The sequence below is a fragment of the Ricinus communis genome, chromosome 4 (genome assembly GCF_019578655.1).
Source record: "Ricinus communis isolate WT05 ecotype wild-type chromosome 4, ASM1957865v1, whole genome shotgun sequence".
NCBI lineage: Eukaryota > Viridiplantae > Streptophyta > Magnoliopsida > Malpighiales > Euphorbiaceae > Ricinus > Ricinus communis.
Genome location: NC_063259.1, coordinates 22,529,356 through 22,545,018, shown reverse-complemented (window position 1 = coordinate 22,545,018; position 15,663 = coordinate 22,529,356). Strand labels below are relative to the sequence as shown.

Below are 15,663 nucleotides of genomic sequence, written 5' to 3'. Positions count from 1 at the left end.
TTTCTCTAATTTCAGAGGGCAACAAGATATAGATAGAAGAAATAATCGTAAGCTTAAGGCCTTTCCCTACCACTGGATGAAAGGAAGAAGAAAAAGAAAAGAAAGAGAAATTAATGGACGAAGAAACAGAACATATTACTCATGCAAGAGTTCTTAAAGCAGAGGTACCATTTTCTAAAACAAAAGTCATTAGGCTTGCAATCCAAAAGAGAAAAAGGAAAAAAAAAAAAAGGAAAAGAGGAAAGTGGAATTAATTTACACTTTGTTTTCAGAGATGACATTTGTTGAAGTAGCAGGTCCTAGAACAGGCAGCGAACAAAGAAAAGGCTGTGGAGGGAACAGAAGATGTGGAGACATTTGTTGAAGTCCATTGAATTGACAAGTATTAAACATTTCCATTGCAGTTGGGTTTGTGGGCATAACTGGACAAGTGTAGGGAACTGCTGACATACATAGGGCTTGGCAGATGGCTCCTCCATTCATGTTGGACATCTGATCAACATTAGAAACAAGGAAATACATAATCTAACTACGTCTATAAAAAAGAAAGAAGAATATGGTCTGATCTTTTAACACAAGAGATGTTGTGATTTTTCTTGACGCTTTAGTATTCTAGGGTTAAATTAAAAGTTAAACTGATAAGAATAAATAATTTGATATTAAATAATTTATAATCTATAATTATTAAATTTCTATATTAGTGAATTTAAAAATAAGCTGTTAACTTTTAGAATATTTAAAAGGGCCAAAAAAATATACAACTCTATATCAAAAGACTAGAGAAATTTTTACTCAAGTTTTGATGTATACATCGCAACTAATAGGAGAATGATACATATGTATTGATTAGTTTACATTTTGGTATTAAATGATTGACACATACTTCATCATTTAAAACAAATAAATATATGTCAATCATCTATTAGTTTAGTGTATAGATGATGATATACACCAAACTTAGGAAAAAAATTTTAAAAATCAAACTATAAAAATAACTCTTATATAATTTTACTGTATATCTTCACCTATACACCAAGCCAATACATAATTAATACATATTTATTAGTTTGAGAGATTTTTGTCTAGATTTGGTGTATATACTACAACTAATAAGAGAGTGACACATAAGTATGTGTGTTTTATACTTTAGGATTAAATGATTTATACATTCTTTATCATCTAAAACTAATGAATGTATTTAAAAGTAGATAGATGAGATTGTAAGGAGTCTCTTCTAACCTAACTAAAGTATCGGTTTCTTCTAGTCTAGCTAAAGTCTCGAGTTCAGACTTTGGATATATAATTTAAATATATTTGTTCTGCCGATGTTGGGTATATAATGTATTTGAGATTAAACCATCTTTTTTTAAAGACAATTCCACGTAAAAAAAATATTACTTCAACAACAATTCATTCTATAGTTAGTTTATTGGAATTTTTCCAACAATTTTACCTTTTTCACTAAAAAGTAAGATAAACTTTTGCCATTCAGAGGTACTTTATTAAAGAGAAGGCCGCGTAGAGAGTGCCTTACATAAATCTGGAGCTGTAGGGATCTAATATAGTCGATGGCGTGGACCAAGATTGAAGCTGTGTCTTGCTGCAACATAAAGTAGATATAATATAAATATTCATTAAATCTTACACATAATTTTATTTTTTCCAATTTATTTTATTTTATTATTTAATCCTAAATTTAGTAATAAATTTAATGACCTTATCGTTAAGAAATTGATTTTTCCGATTGATTATTTTTATTATATATAATATTTTAATTATAAAATAACTAAACTAAAATATAATTAAAATTAAATATATACTAAAATTTTATAACTAAAATAAGATTAAATATAAAATTTATCATTATTCTGAGAATGCAAACAGAATGAATTAATCTGGAAATTCTCTCGTTTATAACATAACCTTATTTTACAAAAGCAGAAAAGTTCTTTATTAACTTGGACAATCTTATCTAACTTTCATTAAATTGATCACTATGTATTACTCGATAAATCAAATGCAATTATTATTTTTTTTTTTTCTCATATGCTCGACTTTCTGAGCTTACCTTTTTCTGAAACAACTGTGTTTAGACCTATTTATCGCACCAATTCCCTTGAGAAATAATTGACTTTTCATTGTTATAACAAATTATATATCGAATCCTGTTTTTATAGAAAAACAGTTTGAAGAAAACAATAAATGGTACGATACCTGTATTAACAAAAATAACACAATATAAATATATCATAAGAAATAGAGAGATACACATCAACTCTGACCTTGTGACAATTTGGTATCAATTCCCCCAAAGCTTTCAGTTTGTCCCTGATTCTGTTTCTACGCTTCTGCTCAATGTATACAAATATGCATAAAAAGAGTTGGACGTTTTCAAGATGAAATATAGTTGGATACTAAGGAAAATAAAAAGAAAAATAAAAATTGAAGTGCAATATTTCCCGTCCCTCACCTTTTCAAGCATTGCCTTTTTATTTTGATCGTGTTTGTTTTCCTTTAGCTCTCTAGGAATCCCTCTACCAAGGTCCTGGAATGATAAAAAATATATATCAAATAACAAATGATTCTATAGTTGTTTCCCAGTATGTATATCCACTAATATATATATATATATATATGAATATGATGGACCCACAAATTTAATGGCAAATCGAGAGTACACCTGCAACCAGAAAATAATCAGACGAACATTCTATTGAAACCTAGCTCTTTCCTTATGTATTTAATTGTAGGGCATCAAATTGTTGATTTTTTTCCCCTCAAGATGGTATCATTAAAATTTTTCAGCTTATGAACGAGTGAAAGAAAATAATTGGATGCAAACGCTTAAATAATTTCCTGCAAAACTGTTGATCCATTATAAATGCAAATACCAACGTCATGATGTAAACACCTCCGATAATCATCATCAGGTGTTTCGGTAGAGTTTCTTTCGGTACTTGCACTTGAAGCTTCGATGCATAATATGGTCGAGAACTGATCAGTGGTAGGTGAGGCCTGCTGCGGATATGAAATACTCTGAATGTCTGATAAACTCCCAAATATATCATCGAAACTGTCTGTATCAGTTTCTAACTTGACAGTATTGCAGAGATTTGGGTCGGCAGGGGAACAGTCAGAAAGCATGCAGCTGCATTGTCTTTGAGGGTTCATGTTAATGGGAGAAGAAGAACAAGTTATTACCAGAGAAAAGACAATCACATACGAGAATCGAAACTGATGTAACCAGTGGATTGTATTTATAAAGAAAATAATAATTGTGAATAAAAAAAAATATAGTAGACTTCAAAATATAATTATTAAAACTTTTATATATGTAAATTATTTTATATATTTTATATTTAAATGTAATAATTTATTAACTTATTAATGTTTATGTTAATAATTAAAATTGATTTGCTATATTATTTTTTATTATAATATTTTAAAAATTATTATCGAAAAATATTTTTAAAAATAATAAAATTTTATGGAAAAAATTTATGTTACTAATAACTTAATAACTTAATATGAAAGAGTTACATAGGAGCAATAAACTTGAACATTTTTAGATAAGCACTGGTCGATTCAGTCGAAGATAAATCAAACTTTTCAAATAAATAAAACCTTGAAGTAAATTAAACCAAACAAAACCAAAGTAGGAGACTAACTTAATCCAGTATATATAAAATGTAATTTAAAAAATTAATAGAATACTGAAATATCTGTTATTAATAAATTAGAAAGATAATGTTTTGCGGAATCGAAAAGTTGATGAATTTTGGACAATTATTACCAGTGCATGCATGCATGGAGGGATCAAAGATTTGCAGGTAAAAGACGTGGCGCCGCGTGCAGTATCTATGACACGCGCCAAGACTCACCGCTGCCCCAAAAACAGAAACAAACAGAGCCTACTCCCTGTTTTAGATGATCATCAACCACATTACTAATAAATAAATAATAAACCTTGCTCATAAAATTAATTTTCTTGAATATATTTTATATATATAATATTTCTACATCAGCAAAAAAATACAAGATTGGTCAATCCGCATTCTTAGAATGTAGAAGTTAGTATATTAAAGTACCAAATAATCTAGATAATAAAAATTATCAATGTTTAAAATAGTACTTACACTAGATAAATGTTAAATAAAAAAATAAAATAATTTATACATTCTGTTAATAATATAATAAAAATTAGTAAAAGTTTATCTAACTTCTTGTAGTTTTAAATGGATAATATAACGTTATAATTTATAATAATGTAATTCTTTTTTAATGCTTTAATGTATTGATTCAATAAACGTATATAAAATTTGGTACAATTTACATAAAAGAATTCTAGCATGTAAGTTTTAAGTAAAATTTATGAATTTTACATACTAAAATTACTTTTATGCAATTCAGAGAAAAAAACTTTTTAATATAAACTGTTCAACAAATAAATTTTGTATGTAAATTGTACTTAGAATTTATAAATTTATAAAATAAATATAAAAAATATAAAAATTTAAATCATTATAACTATAGTACTCTAAAATTTATTATTATTATTTTATATATAATAGTTTTATGCTTACTTAAAAAGTTTAGATAATGCTTTTGTGATCTTAGACACATTGATTTAAAATCAATTAATTTATAAGAAATTGCTTTATGAGTCTGCTTCGCAATTTCAAAGATTAATGAAAGTGTATAATGTTTATTTTCTGTAATAAAGAAAAACAAAAATTATATCTTGCATAATTATAGTTCTAATTTTTATTCATTTAATAATCTCATATGCTTGTATTTATTTAGTAATCTCAGGATTTAAAATCAATTCAAATTCTTAATAACAGAAAAATTTATGGAATTTATTTAATATGATAAGCAACAATAGATGATAAAAAGAATTTAAATTACTTTAATTAAATCTTACAAACTCATTTCATAATTTAATGGTGCCTTTAGAAAAATTCTCTGAGATTTAAATTTTTCTTTACAAATATATCTCCATGAATTTTAAAAATATTTTGTTTGATGATATTTTTTTCCATAAACTCATTTAAACATATATATATTTTTTAATTTAAGTGAGGCATATTTTATCTTTAATTATATATGTATTTGTCTTTATTATTCTCTACTTCTTTATGGACGAAACAGTTCAATTATTATAAAAAGAAAATAATAATAACAGATCTTTCTCGTCTCTTACCCTTATTAGGGGACAGAAGCCTTGATCTATTTCACCCTTGCTATATTTATTATTTATTATTTATTCCATCTCGACCTTTCCATTTTATAAAAGTTGATCATTGCAGGGTGAGGTGTACACTCTTGAGCCATGGCTTTCGTGAATAACCAATGTGTATGTGGATTTGATCACAATATTAATTATGAAATTTTTATTAATTTATATAAAAGTATAGTTGATATATTAACTAAGAAGTTAATTTATCAATTTGAGGATAATTCTAATATTAAAAATTACATTTTAGTTGTATTTTTATTATTAATTTATAAAATTAAAAGTATATTGGAACTTGGGTGCCTAAGGGACCCCTGGTGGCTCGGGGAATGCCTTCACACCCTGATGGCTCAGTCATTGTCTCCACTGCTCCACATATCCAAAGGTCACATATATATATAGAAACAGCCAACCATTTGAGTTTGCACTTTGCACAATTTCTTATCAGCTCGTTGCGTAAGCTTTGGTGATTGGGACAATTAACCTTTTCCCAAGACTCACTACCGAACGATTTAAGCCTTTAACAATTCAGAAACCCTGTCAATTTCATCTCAATTAACACCTGCTCATGCTCATACTTCGACTAGCTTGCCTTTACCAAGAATGCTTTTATTTTCTTTTCTTTTAAATTCACTCGAATAAGAGTCATTTGGATTATGTATATTCTTAGTGGAATTCTCAGAGTAATATAATTTCATATGATAATCCGAAAGAGTGTATGACAAAATAAAACATTTATTCTAATACTTTATATAATATCTCCATGTACTATAAGAGAGAAAAGGAAAAGGGAACTATTGTTATTATTATTTCATAAAACGATTACATTGTAATGAGAAAAGAGACATATATATATATATATATATATATATATATAATATAATTTTAACAAAGTCTCTATGCTATTAAGTTATTAGTACTTGCAAGTTCAAAATGTGGTAACACCTCTAAAAAAAATAAATCATTACAGCAAATAATGTTACATGGATACTTTATTTTATCTTAAATTTTTAATTTAGTTTAACATATACTTTCAAAATATATGTGTGTAATTATTATTATGTAGAGGTAAGTTTTCTTAAAACGGGATCTCAAATAGTTTTGAACTTTTTTTACTTATAATCGGCTCAAATTGAGATTAAATACATATAGATTATTTATAGATAGAGTATAATTATAAAAATAATTTTTATTGTATTGAAATAATCATTCATTTACATTCATTATAAAAGTGAAAAGTCACCGAATGTGAATAAGAGCTTAAAACTTATTTAAGACCACTCATATCAAAAGCAAATTATTTGACATTTGAGTTGGAATTATTAACTTTTGATCATCAACTTTTTTTTTGAGAAAATCAGCATTATTAACTTTAAAAGTAAAATATATAATCATGATTAACCCTTGTTCATGTTTAGCAAATGTTTGTGCCTACTATAGACTCTGTTGGCATTATGAATTGTTTTTTGTTTTTTGTTTTTTGTTTTTGGTTCTTGCTACTGTATTCAACCAAAGAGGTTATCTTGCGAAAAGCTGAATCAGCTCAATATTTTAGACAATATAACATATACCGCTATGACTCCATTTACAATTTTTAGGACGTAATTTTGTCTGTGTATATTTGAGAACTATGACTATTACCATTTGTGAAATCAAGAAGATTGGGGTATTAATATTGCTATGCACCATAGCTGTATATGTCTGGTGTTAAAGCTGCTTTTTTTTTTTTTTAATTTATAATCTTAATATTAGATAATATGTATACTATTTCTTGAATAATTTGATTCATTTATATGTTTCAAATGTTATGGGAATTCTTCACATAATATTGAGTTGCCTAGTTTTACTCTAAACGACTCAATGACTCGGAGCACCAATAAAATTTTCTTTTTTCGATAATATAAATTTTTTTATTGTTTTCATGTTAATGTTAATACTAATACTATCTTAAACTAGTTATATATGTTTTTTCTTTTTTATGTGTGAATTTTTTATTTTTTTTTCCCAAGTCAATAAAGTCCACAATAAATATTCAGCTTATATTTTTAAAATAGTTTTTAAAAAATAAATTGATATGAACTTTACATGCATGCATCTCTCTCTCTCGACAATATCACCTCTTTCAGCAAGTACAAAATTTTAGTTTTTGCATTTAAACGTCATCATACCCTAACCCTGAGTCATTAAGTGATTGTGACTCACCTACTATTTGGACTAACTCTCCTGATTGTGAGATATGCATGGATTATAATAGCTCTATTTTGCTTATTAATTTTATACTCATACAAAGTGTTTAAACAAGTTGTAAATTAATATGACTGAATGATAACTTTGTTTATATCAATTTGTATGTATGGGTAATATTGTATAATAAGTTATGTTTTCCTCTTTAGAAAATAAGTGTTAAAATATGTTAATACAATTCAAAAATATCATATGGGTATTTTGGTAATTCACCATATTAGTCTTGACTCTTGACTCTTGGCCAACCCCAAAAATTAGAACCTTAATTGTGCAAAAAAAAGGTCTTTATTTATCATTCATCTTTTCTTTTTGGCCCCTTTTCATTTAGCATCCTACATATGTCAACAAAGCCGGCCTCGAAATGGATAGGATTAGAGAGATTGGTGCTTTGGCAGTTGGCTTCTTTTTTCTTTTTTTTTTCTTTTTCCCTTCATTTTTTCATCACTTTATTGAATAACTTCATAAAGTCAATGCAAATCAAACGATCCTTTTGGTTATACATTTCTTTTTAAGTCTTGCACACAAGATCAAAAGAAGCATTTGGCTTCCACTCATAACTGATAAGAGATATTTATTCAATATGGTGAGAGCATGGATACGGCGAGAGGAAACTAGTGGCGGTGGCGGTGGTGAAGGTTTACTTGTAATCTTATGGGCTGCACTTATTTGTCTAACTCTTATAACAGCTACCATTTTTTCATGTGCTGGTGGCTCATCTAAGGATAAAGCCTCTGCTACACAAGGTGACACTTATGGTGCTTCGACATGCGCTGCTGGATGTGGTGCAGCCTGCGGTGGGTGATGTGCTGATGAGCTTGCCTCCGCCATCTCCGCCTCCGCCCGGCTCCATTTTCATATGGACAAGTACAGTACAGAAATACTGATAAAACAGTAGAAAGTTCCGTTCCTTTATAACCAGTTTCCAGAAAGGTTCGTAGAGATTACCTGCTCCCAGCATTTTGAAAGAACGTGTACCAGGAGCAGGAGAATTTGAATGTATTGTAGAGGATATAGATAACAGAAGAGACACCTGTAAAAATGTAAGAATGTTTTTATTTTTTAGTTTCTGGAACACATAATTAAGGTTATATAAGGTTTCATCCATATGTAAGTTTGTGTCTTTTTGAACAATTCATCCAACATTTATCATTAGTATATTTTGATACACACAGCCAGAGATTTTCTTATCCAGTTCTTTGTACAAAGTATTCCTCTAATCCACCAGTTTCTTAGCAAAACTCGGAAGATTCTTTAAAGAATAAAATAAAATAAAATAAATAATTGACCAGCATGATTTTTAACCTTTTTTTTTGTTTCTTTGAACTTGGTAAGAAGGCTTTGGTCTGAGAACTGAAACACAAATACAAACACATGCACAAACACGACTTCTCTGTTTGGTAAAAATAAGAGTAACTAAGGTAGAATTTTTCATTTTCCTTAGTACAAAAATTTCAAGAGGTAATATAAAATTTATTTTAAATTATAACCTTATCACCTACATTCATTATCAAATGAAGGGTTTCTAGGTTTTTATTACCTTCTAATTGGTATTCTTTCCCAATTAAGAGTTAGATGATCCAAAATCTTATAAAACCTTAAGAAAACCTTCATCTATTCGTATCGGACTTCGAACTGCACCATGCCCATTTCAGCAATGGATAGAACTATATATTTAAGAGGATGGCAGAATCCCCATTGCTTTCCTGTTCATGAACAATATACCTGGCCACAGATTTTTATTGATCCAACTTAAAAGATGGCAAAGCCATGTAGAACACATTCTAGTTCCATAGCAACTGCTGTAGCTGACACACAAGGAAAAATAAAGTCTGTTGATCGGTAACTCAAATGTCTTTCTTGACACAATTTGGAGTTTCGACCCCATCACAAATTATCAATGTAAAATTTGCAAGATACATTTGCAGAGATAATTTACGACTAGGATAACTTATTCAACTCTGCTAAATCTGTACACGGTTTTTCTCTTTTTCCAGATGCAGTATGCATGAATAACATGAAATAATACTTGTCGTAGATGCCTGCTTATTATCTTCATCATCACACAAGAACCATGTCATGAGTAAATGTTGCGACCTGTCATTTTCACAGTCCACGACTCTCTCTTATATCAGTGGAGGAAATATCCATGCGGAATTTTTCGGGTGGTATTGGGACAAACATGTCTTTTAACACCTCTGGAATGTCAAAGTCTTCAAGAACCTACAGAAAGAAAAGAGATACCATATTGACAGTTTGTAAATTCACTTAAAATATAACAGATGCTTTCAAAAGCTTCCAGTAATTTGGGCACCTTAAAGACACCATCTACATTACGACCACCAACAAGGAATGTGCATCCTGTTCTTTTGCATCCCATGAGTATCTCGATCATCTTTCCGTAGTCCCCGTCATAGTATTTGGTCTGCAAAAGAAACAGAAATAGGCAGTCAACATAACTCATCTTACATATATATATACATTCTCCATGCTATGCTAAGACATCAAATATAAATGTATCCTATGGAGAGAGTCAAACGTAATACGTTCTTCCATATTTTAGGAACACATATAGACAAATTTTCCCCATAGAGCGAAAGACGCTAGGCACACTCTTATTTGAATATTGCCACCAGATGGGAACTGAAACACCTTTCGAACTGAACTTTCTTCCCCTAGCCTATGACCCTCCACACTTAATCAGCATTTGATAGATTATCCAACCCCGAGCAATCTTAGTTTTCCTTTTGGAAGATACAGGAGCGAAACAATCAACCTATTGATATTGGAAGGTATTTTAGGGTCGCTATGCTCGCATCCCCCGACTCAAGATGGAAAGATGTTTTCAACCAACGAGAAAATGAAACTTCGCAAACGAAGTCACTAGAATATACGAGAGGATGAGGATACCTTTCTTTTTTCATGATATATCAATCATGTACGTAGGGCTCATTCCAACAATGAACGCATACCTACCCAGGAGCCAGGAAGCTCAATCAAATAGCAAGAAGCCAACGCCTTCTATGCTATTGATAGGTGAACTGAATGACAGAAGTACCCTTCAAAACTTCAAGGCATGAAATTTACTGAATAGAAACCAAAACATGCATGTAATAGTACAAATTTTAAAACACCATGGTTACAGACACACAGATACATGCACCAATAAATGTATGATGTACATAAAGTACCATCTACATTAGTTTCATTGAAAGACATGCAGAGATCAATATCAATGAATTGCTATCAGGATGTTTGAGACCTCAAAAATGTTTGAAGAAAAATAATAACTCCAATATCATTATTGCTAAGCAGAGCTAGTGAAATATGGACTTTCAAAATGGGATTTAAATGTGCCAAAGTATACAATGTTATTTTAGTCTAAAAGTTCTCAGGCTAAGATCCGATAAATTCCAGAATCCACCTTCTTTTAGTGTTTATGCACTGCACATGTATAATGCACAAGGTCCATTAATTCTACTGTTTAAGCATCAGTCATTCTCGCTCTCTGTTATATGGATCAATGAACATGTTCAACATGATAACATGTCAGGGGCAACAGAAAATGCTACCAATGAGTATCCTAGAAATTAGCTTCTCCTAAATTTGGATAAATATGGACTCCAGTGATAATGGCATCAAATGAGACAGCATTGCCACAACCAAAACCATAAAAGCAAGTATGTAAAACCAACTTCATAACGTATCTCATGCATATTTTATTTAAAGAAATTTGATGGCATACATTAATCAGCCTAGCTGCTGTGTCTGCACCAATTACAAAAGCACTTCCAGGGAAAAGCTCAGCTTTCTTATAAAAGAAAGGCTGATTGGAAACAATTACTGTTTTTCCTGCCAACCAAAGAGAAACTCATTAGCGAATAACATTCCAAGATAAAAGTTATATTTAATGTCAAAACCAGAACAAGAAAAAGGCAAATGATAATGCATAAATATAATAATTAAAAATAATAATTGTTGAATGAATCTCAACATGTAAAACAGAGTAAAAAAGCAGGGAAAACTATAAAAAGAAAAGAAAACAGATGCAGACTTCTAAGAAAATACCAACTAAAGGAAATTTTGCAATCTTAAACAATTCTCTAGATATAGTCTCTGATAGCACCAATCATACCTTAAGATGCAATGCAGCTATCTAGATATAATCTGATAGCATCAACAATACCTTAAGATGCAATTAAGCTATGCAATACTCTAGATCTCAGATAGGAGATTTCCTATCAAAAGTAATATGCCAATTCTATGATTTTTCTAATATGTTTGAACAATACGCACTAGTTCTTACATGAACTTCAACCCATATCCTCTGAGCAAGTAATTGTACCCAGTTCTGTTACCTCCATGCAGAAATTTATCCATTCACCCCAGAGGACTTTTTCAAGAGAAATAATTTAGAGATAGCAAGGCATTTCTTATTATAAATAGTATGCACTCAAGATCATTATCATTCCCCAAAAAATTTGCCCATCCCCACATCTTTATTGAAAAATCATGATCCTTCCACATCCGTCCAGTCATGAAAAACTGAATCAATCAACCAGAAATATGCAAGGTCTAAAACATCATAAGACCATTTATTCACATAATATGTAGATATAAAGGAGCTAAAAATAATATGAAAAGTGAACCTCACCAACTTCTTCAAATTGCTTGACACGATCTTTGATTTGTGATACTGACAGAGGAGGTTTGTCAGCATTGACTGCTGAGAGTTCAAAGCACGGATACCCATTGCCACAGATACTGCATCAAAATGAGTTAACAATGAGAAGTAACTTGAACGACACTTAAAATTGAAAGAAATTCATATACCTAGCAGCAACTTCCATGAGCTTGAGGTGACCCTCATGCAATGGATTAAAAGAACCAGAAAGTATTATCTTTCTTTCTTCACTTGACGTATGTGACACTGCAAGACAGCTGTTCTACGATAAATAATTGAGAAAAGTTCAGGATTTATTCAACCCAAAAAACAAAACATACCACTTGAAAATGGATAAACCTTGAAGCATATTTGCCCATTTATAAGCTGTTTCAATTCTTGGTCCTCACTAAATTGCTTTTCACATTCATTAGATGCATCAGATTCAGTCAAGTCAGAAACAAATGTTGCCTGAACTTTGCTTGCATTTGCAATTGCCTAGAGGACCACAAGAAAAATGAACAATGAAAGCCAACATAATAGATGATAAATATGGAGAAACTACAAGAAGCAAATTTATAATACACAATTAAGCATATATGTTTTCAAAAGAAGGAAAACGAAGTTGAAGGAAAAGGTTGCCAGCTTATCACATCATCTACTTTAAAATCTTGAGAATGTTAGTCACCTGTTCTTTGCATGTAGTTTCTCTACTAAGATCTGGACCAGAGTTCTGTCTGTTTATGGAGTAAACAGGAGGCCTTTCACTTGGAGAAGGGAGGTCAGCTGGATGATGAGAAGAGCTGGTGGAAGGAATTTAGCTAGCAAAATTAAAAAGGTTGCTTCCTGTGCAACTGTGTATTATATTGGCAAGCTCACAACCCTTAGGTGTTCGTGTTCCCACAGAAAGTAGCAAGTGATCATTCTGTGTATAAATTTGTTAGATAGTCTATTTGGCTAAAATTGGTCAAAGTTATCACTTTGTACAGAATGAAAGAGTTCTAGATAGATGAAGATAGGTTCTTTTATTCTTTTCTGTAAGTGCAGTTGAGCTGTGCGTTACAGCCATATCGGTTGTTAGCATTCTTGCTAGCTTGAAGCAATAATCTTCTTTTGGCATTATGACTATAAAAGGGGTAGATAAAGAGAGAAAATAAACAGATAGCATATGTCCACCAGAAATTTGTTATGTCTATGTGAATCTCACAGACCTTGAGTAAGATCTGACTTGAAAGGGCATCTTCTTGTTCCCGAGTTCGCAGACCCTATATGAATCAGGAATAGAGTACTTATAAATACTGCAAACAGAAATGGTTGAACTCAAAAGTAAATCCCTAGAAATACCTTTGACAAAGTAACTGTAGATGTCCAAAGTCGGTCAGATGTTCTTGTCGACAAGTGAAACCTATAAATACCAATATAAGCATGAGCTTAGACTGATCAGAAGTTGTTCAAAATGTAAAATATTTAACAATGTCACAAATAGATCATTTGAAAATAACTCCATGAAACTTCGCTTATCATTTCCAAAAGTTAAATTCACTAAAGTTTCTACAAACAGCAGTATCCTTGTCATAACCCAACACATGAGTGTAAAGCCAACAAAACAATAAACACTAGATTAATGTCCAAAAATTTTTGCTTTGCACTTTAAAGAGGCTAACAGTATCATGTCAAGAGGAAAAAAGGAAAGAAGGTAAAATAAGCATAAAACACAACCCAATATTAATTCCTATATCCTTCATCACTATATCAAATGAAGTTATCATAAAGGCTATTCATCATGTTGTCGCTCACACAATTTGGGTATTTTAACTTCTCATACAAGTTTACATGTAAAATGCACAAGTTTGAACATGTAACATACAAATAATCATTCTGTTGCAATTTACTAACATATCAATTTAACAAAGCCGATGAAAACCACAATGATTCATCAAGTAAATAAATGACTGAAGAAAAAAACAGTTAGAACTGAAGTTGACAAAAATAAAATTAAAAAGGAAAAAAATAAAGAAATCAAATTTGTGAAAAGTCAACAAACAATACCTGTGATCACCAAGTTTGGGGCGCGTGCTAGCTAGAGAACCGGTAAAACCAACACCAAGAACTGGGGAACCTATTCAAAAAGGTAAATGCAGTCATAAGCCAGTAACACTATATAAAGTAGCTAGAAAACCATTTCCCAACTTCAGAAACAATGACTAAAAGTTCACTAAAGAATATACCAAAATCTTATCAAGTCTATAGGTTGCATACCTAATTTTTGCTCCATAATCCATAAGCACACTTATATAACACATATTTCTGTAAACTAACTATAATCACCATCCCATGTTTGGAAAGTATAACTATTTCGTCAATACTCGTGTTTGGAAGAATTCAATTTTTCCTTTCCAACTTAAGAAGAAGAACCAAGACATTTTGAAAGAAATGAAATGAATGTTTGCAAGAATTCAATTTCAATTGTACGCTCGGACATGATTTATTCCAAATAATGCCTGTATCATAAAACTATCATAGTAACGCATTGTACAAAAATCAGATAAACACTAGTAGCAAGTGAATAAATAACTAAAAAGAAGTTCAATTAATTTATACCTGGAGTAGAGAGCTTAAGAGCACGACTGTAAGCCAATAAAGCCATATCCTCTGCTGTTTGCAGACTAACAAAATGACTTGGAATCTTTAACAAAAAAAAATTTATGAAAAAAAAAAAAAAATCAGTAATTTTTTATTATTGATTTAGAAAAGAAAAAATAAGTAAAATAGAACCTTTCCGAGTAATTGAATCATTGACATTCTAGAATAAGGTACAACTGATTCCAGCACTGTGTTTGAAGCTCCAGGTACTGACACTAACCACCCTATCGCCTAATCATAATCAAATAATTTAGTTAATTAAACTATATATATTTACGATAATAAACTTGTTAATGAATAATCAGATTAGAGATCAGAGACCTGAGATGCACCGCCGGAGAGATAAATAACGGCTTGAATGGGGCTTGCATGTATTGCTTCAACTACACCTCGAATCCATGCTTCCGTCATTTTCTTCTACTCCTCTTCTTCTATTTTCTTTCTTTTCTTTTCTCTCTTTTCAATCTACCCATTAACTGTCGTTTTGCTGAATATTTATTTGATATCCAACGGCTACAGTATAACGAATTAGAAACTCAAATATTTAGTTGTGATTTATAAAAATATACTTTTTCAATTACTATTTTTAAATATGTACAAATATCATTATCGCTGTAATTTTATCTTATAAATTAATTATAAAGAATTTCAATAAAGTTTATCCATTAAAATCATCAAATTTTTATCCATATATTTTTCAATTTTATCTAAAAAATTTTAATATATGAACCACAATCAATTAAAAAGTGATGAATATTTTATATTAAATAACTGAAATATATTATATTATTTAAAATCAGTAAATATATATGTTAATAATTTATTAAATAATTTATAAATAAAAACGTCAGTAAAAAACTTTCAAAATAATTATCTTTAT

At 30.1% G+C, this 15,663-nt stretch overlaps 1 protein-coding gene across 1 annotated transcript; it reads right to left on the bottom strand.

Annotated features, from left to right (window-relative positions):
* Nucleotides 1–9,190: 9,190 nt before the first annotated feature.
* Nucleotides 9,191–15,295, bottom strand: LOC8275080. The gene is made up of 12 exons (XM_002526235.4): nt 15,105–15,295; nt 14,916–15,014; nt 14,742–14,826; nt 14,190–14,259; nt 13,485–13,545; nt 13,352–13,405; nt 12,482–12,638; nt 12,311–12,407; nt 12,132–12,241; nt 11,223–11,329; nt 9,792–9,902; nt 9,191–9,700 (listed from the first exon to the last, which is right to left on the bottom strand). Exons 1-12 carry the CDS (start codon nt 15,192–15,194, stop codon nt 9,584–9,586), a joined length of 1,158 nt encoding a protein of 385 aa, XP_002526281.2. The 5' UTR covers nt 15,195–15,295; the 3' UTR covers nt 9,191–9,583.
* Nucleotides 15,296–15,663: the final 368 nt, after the last annotated feature.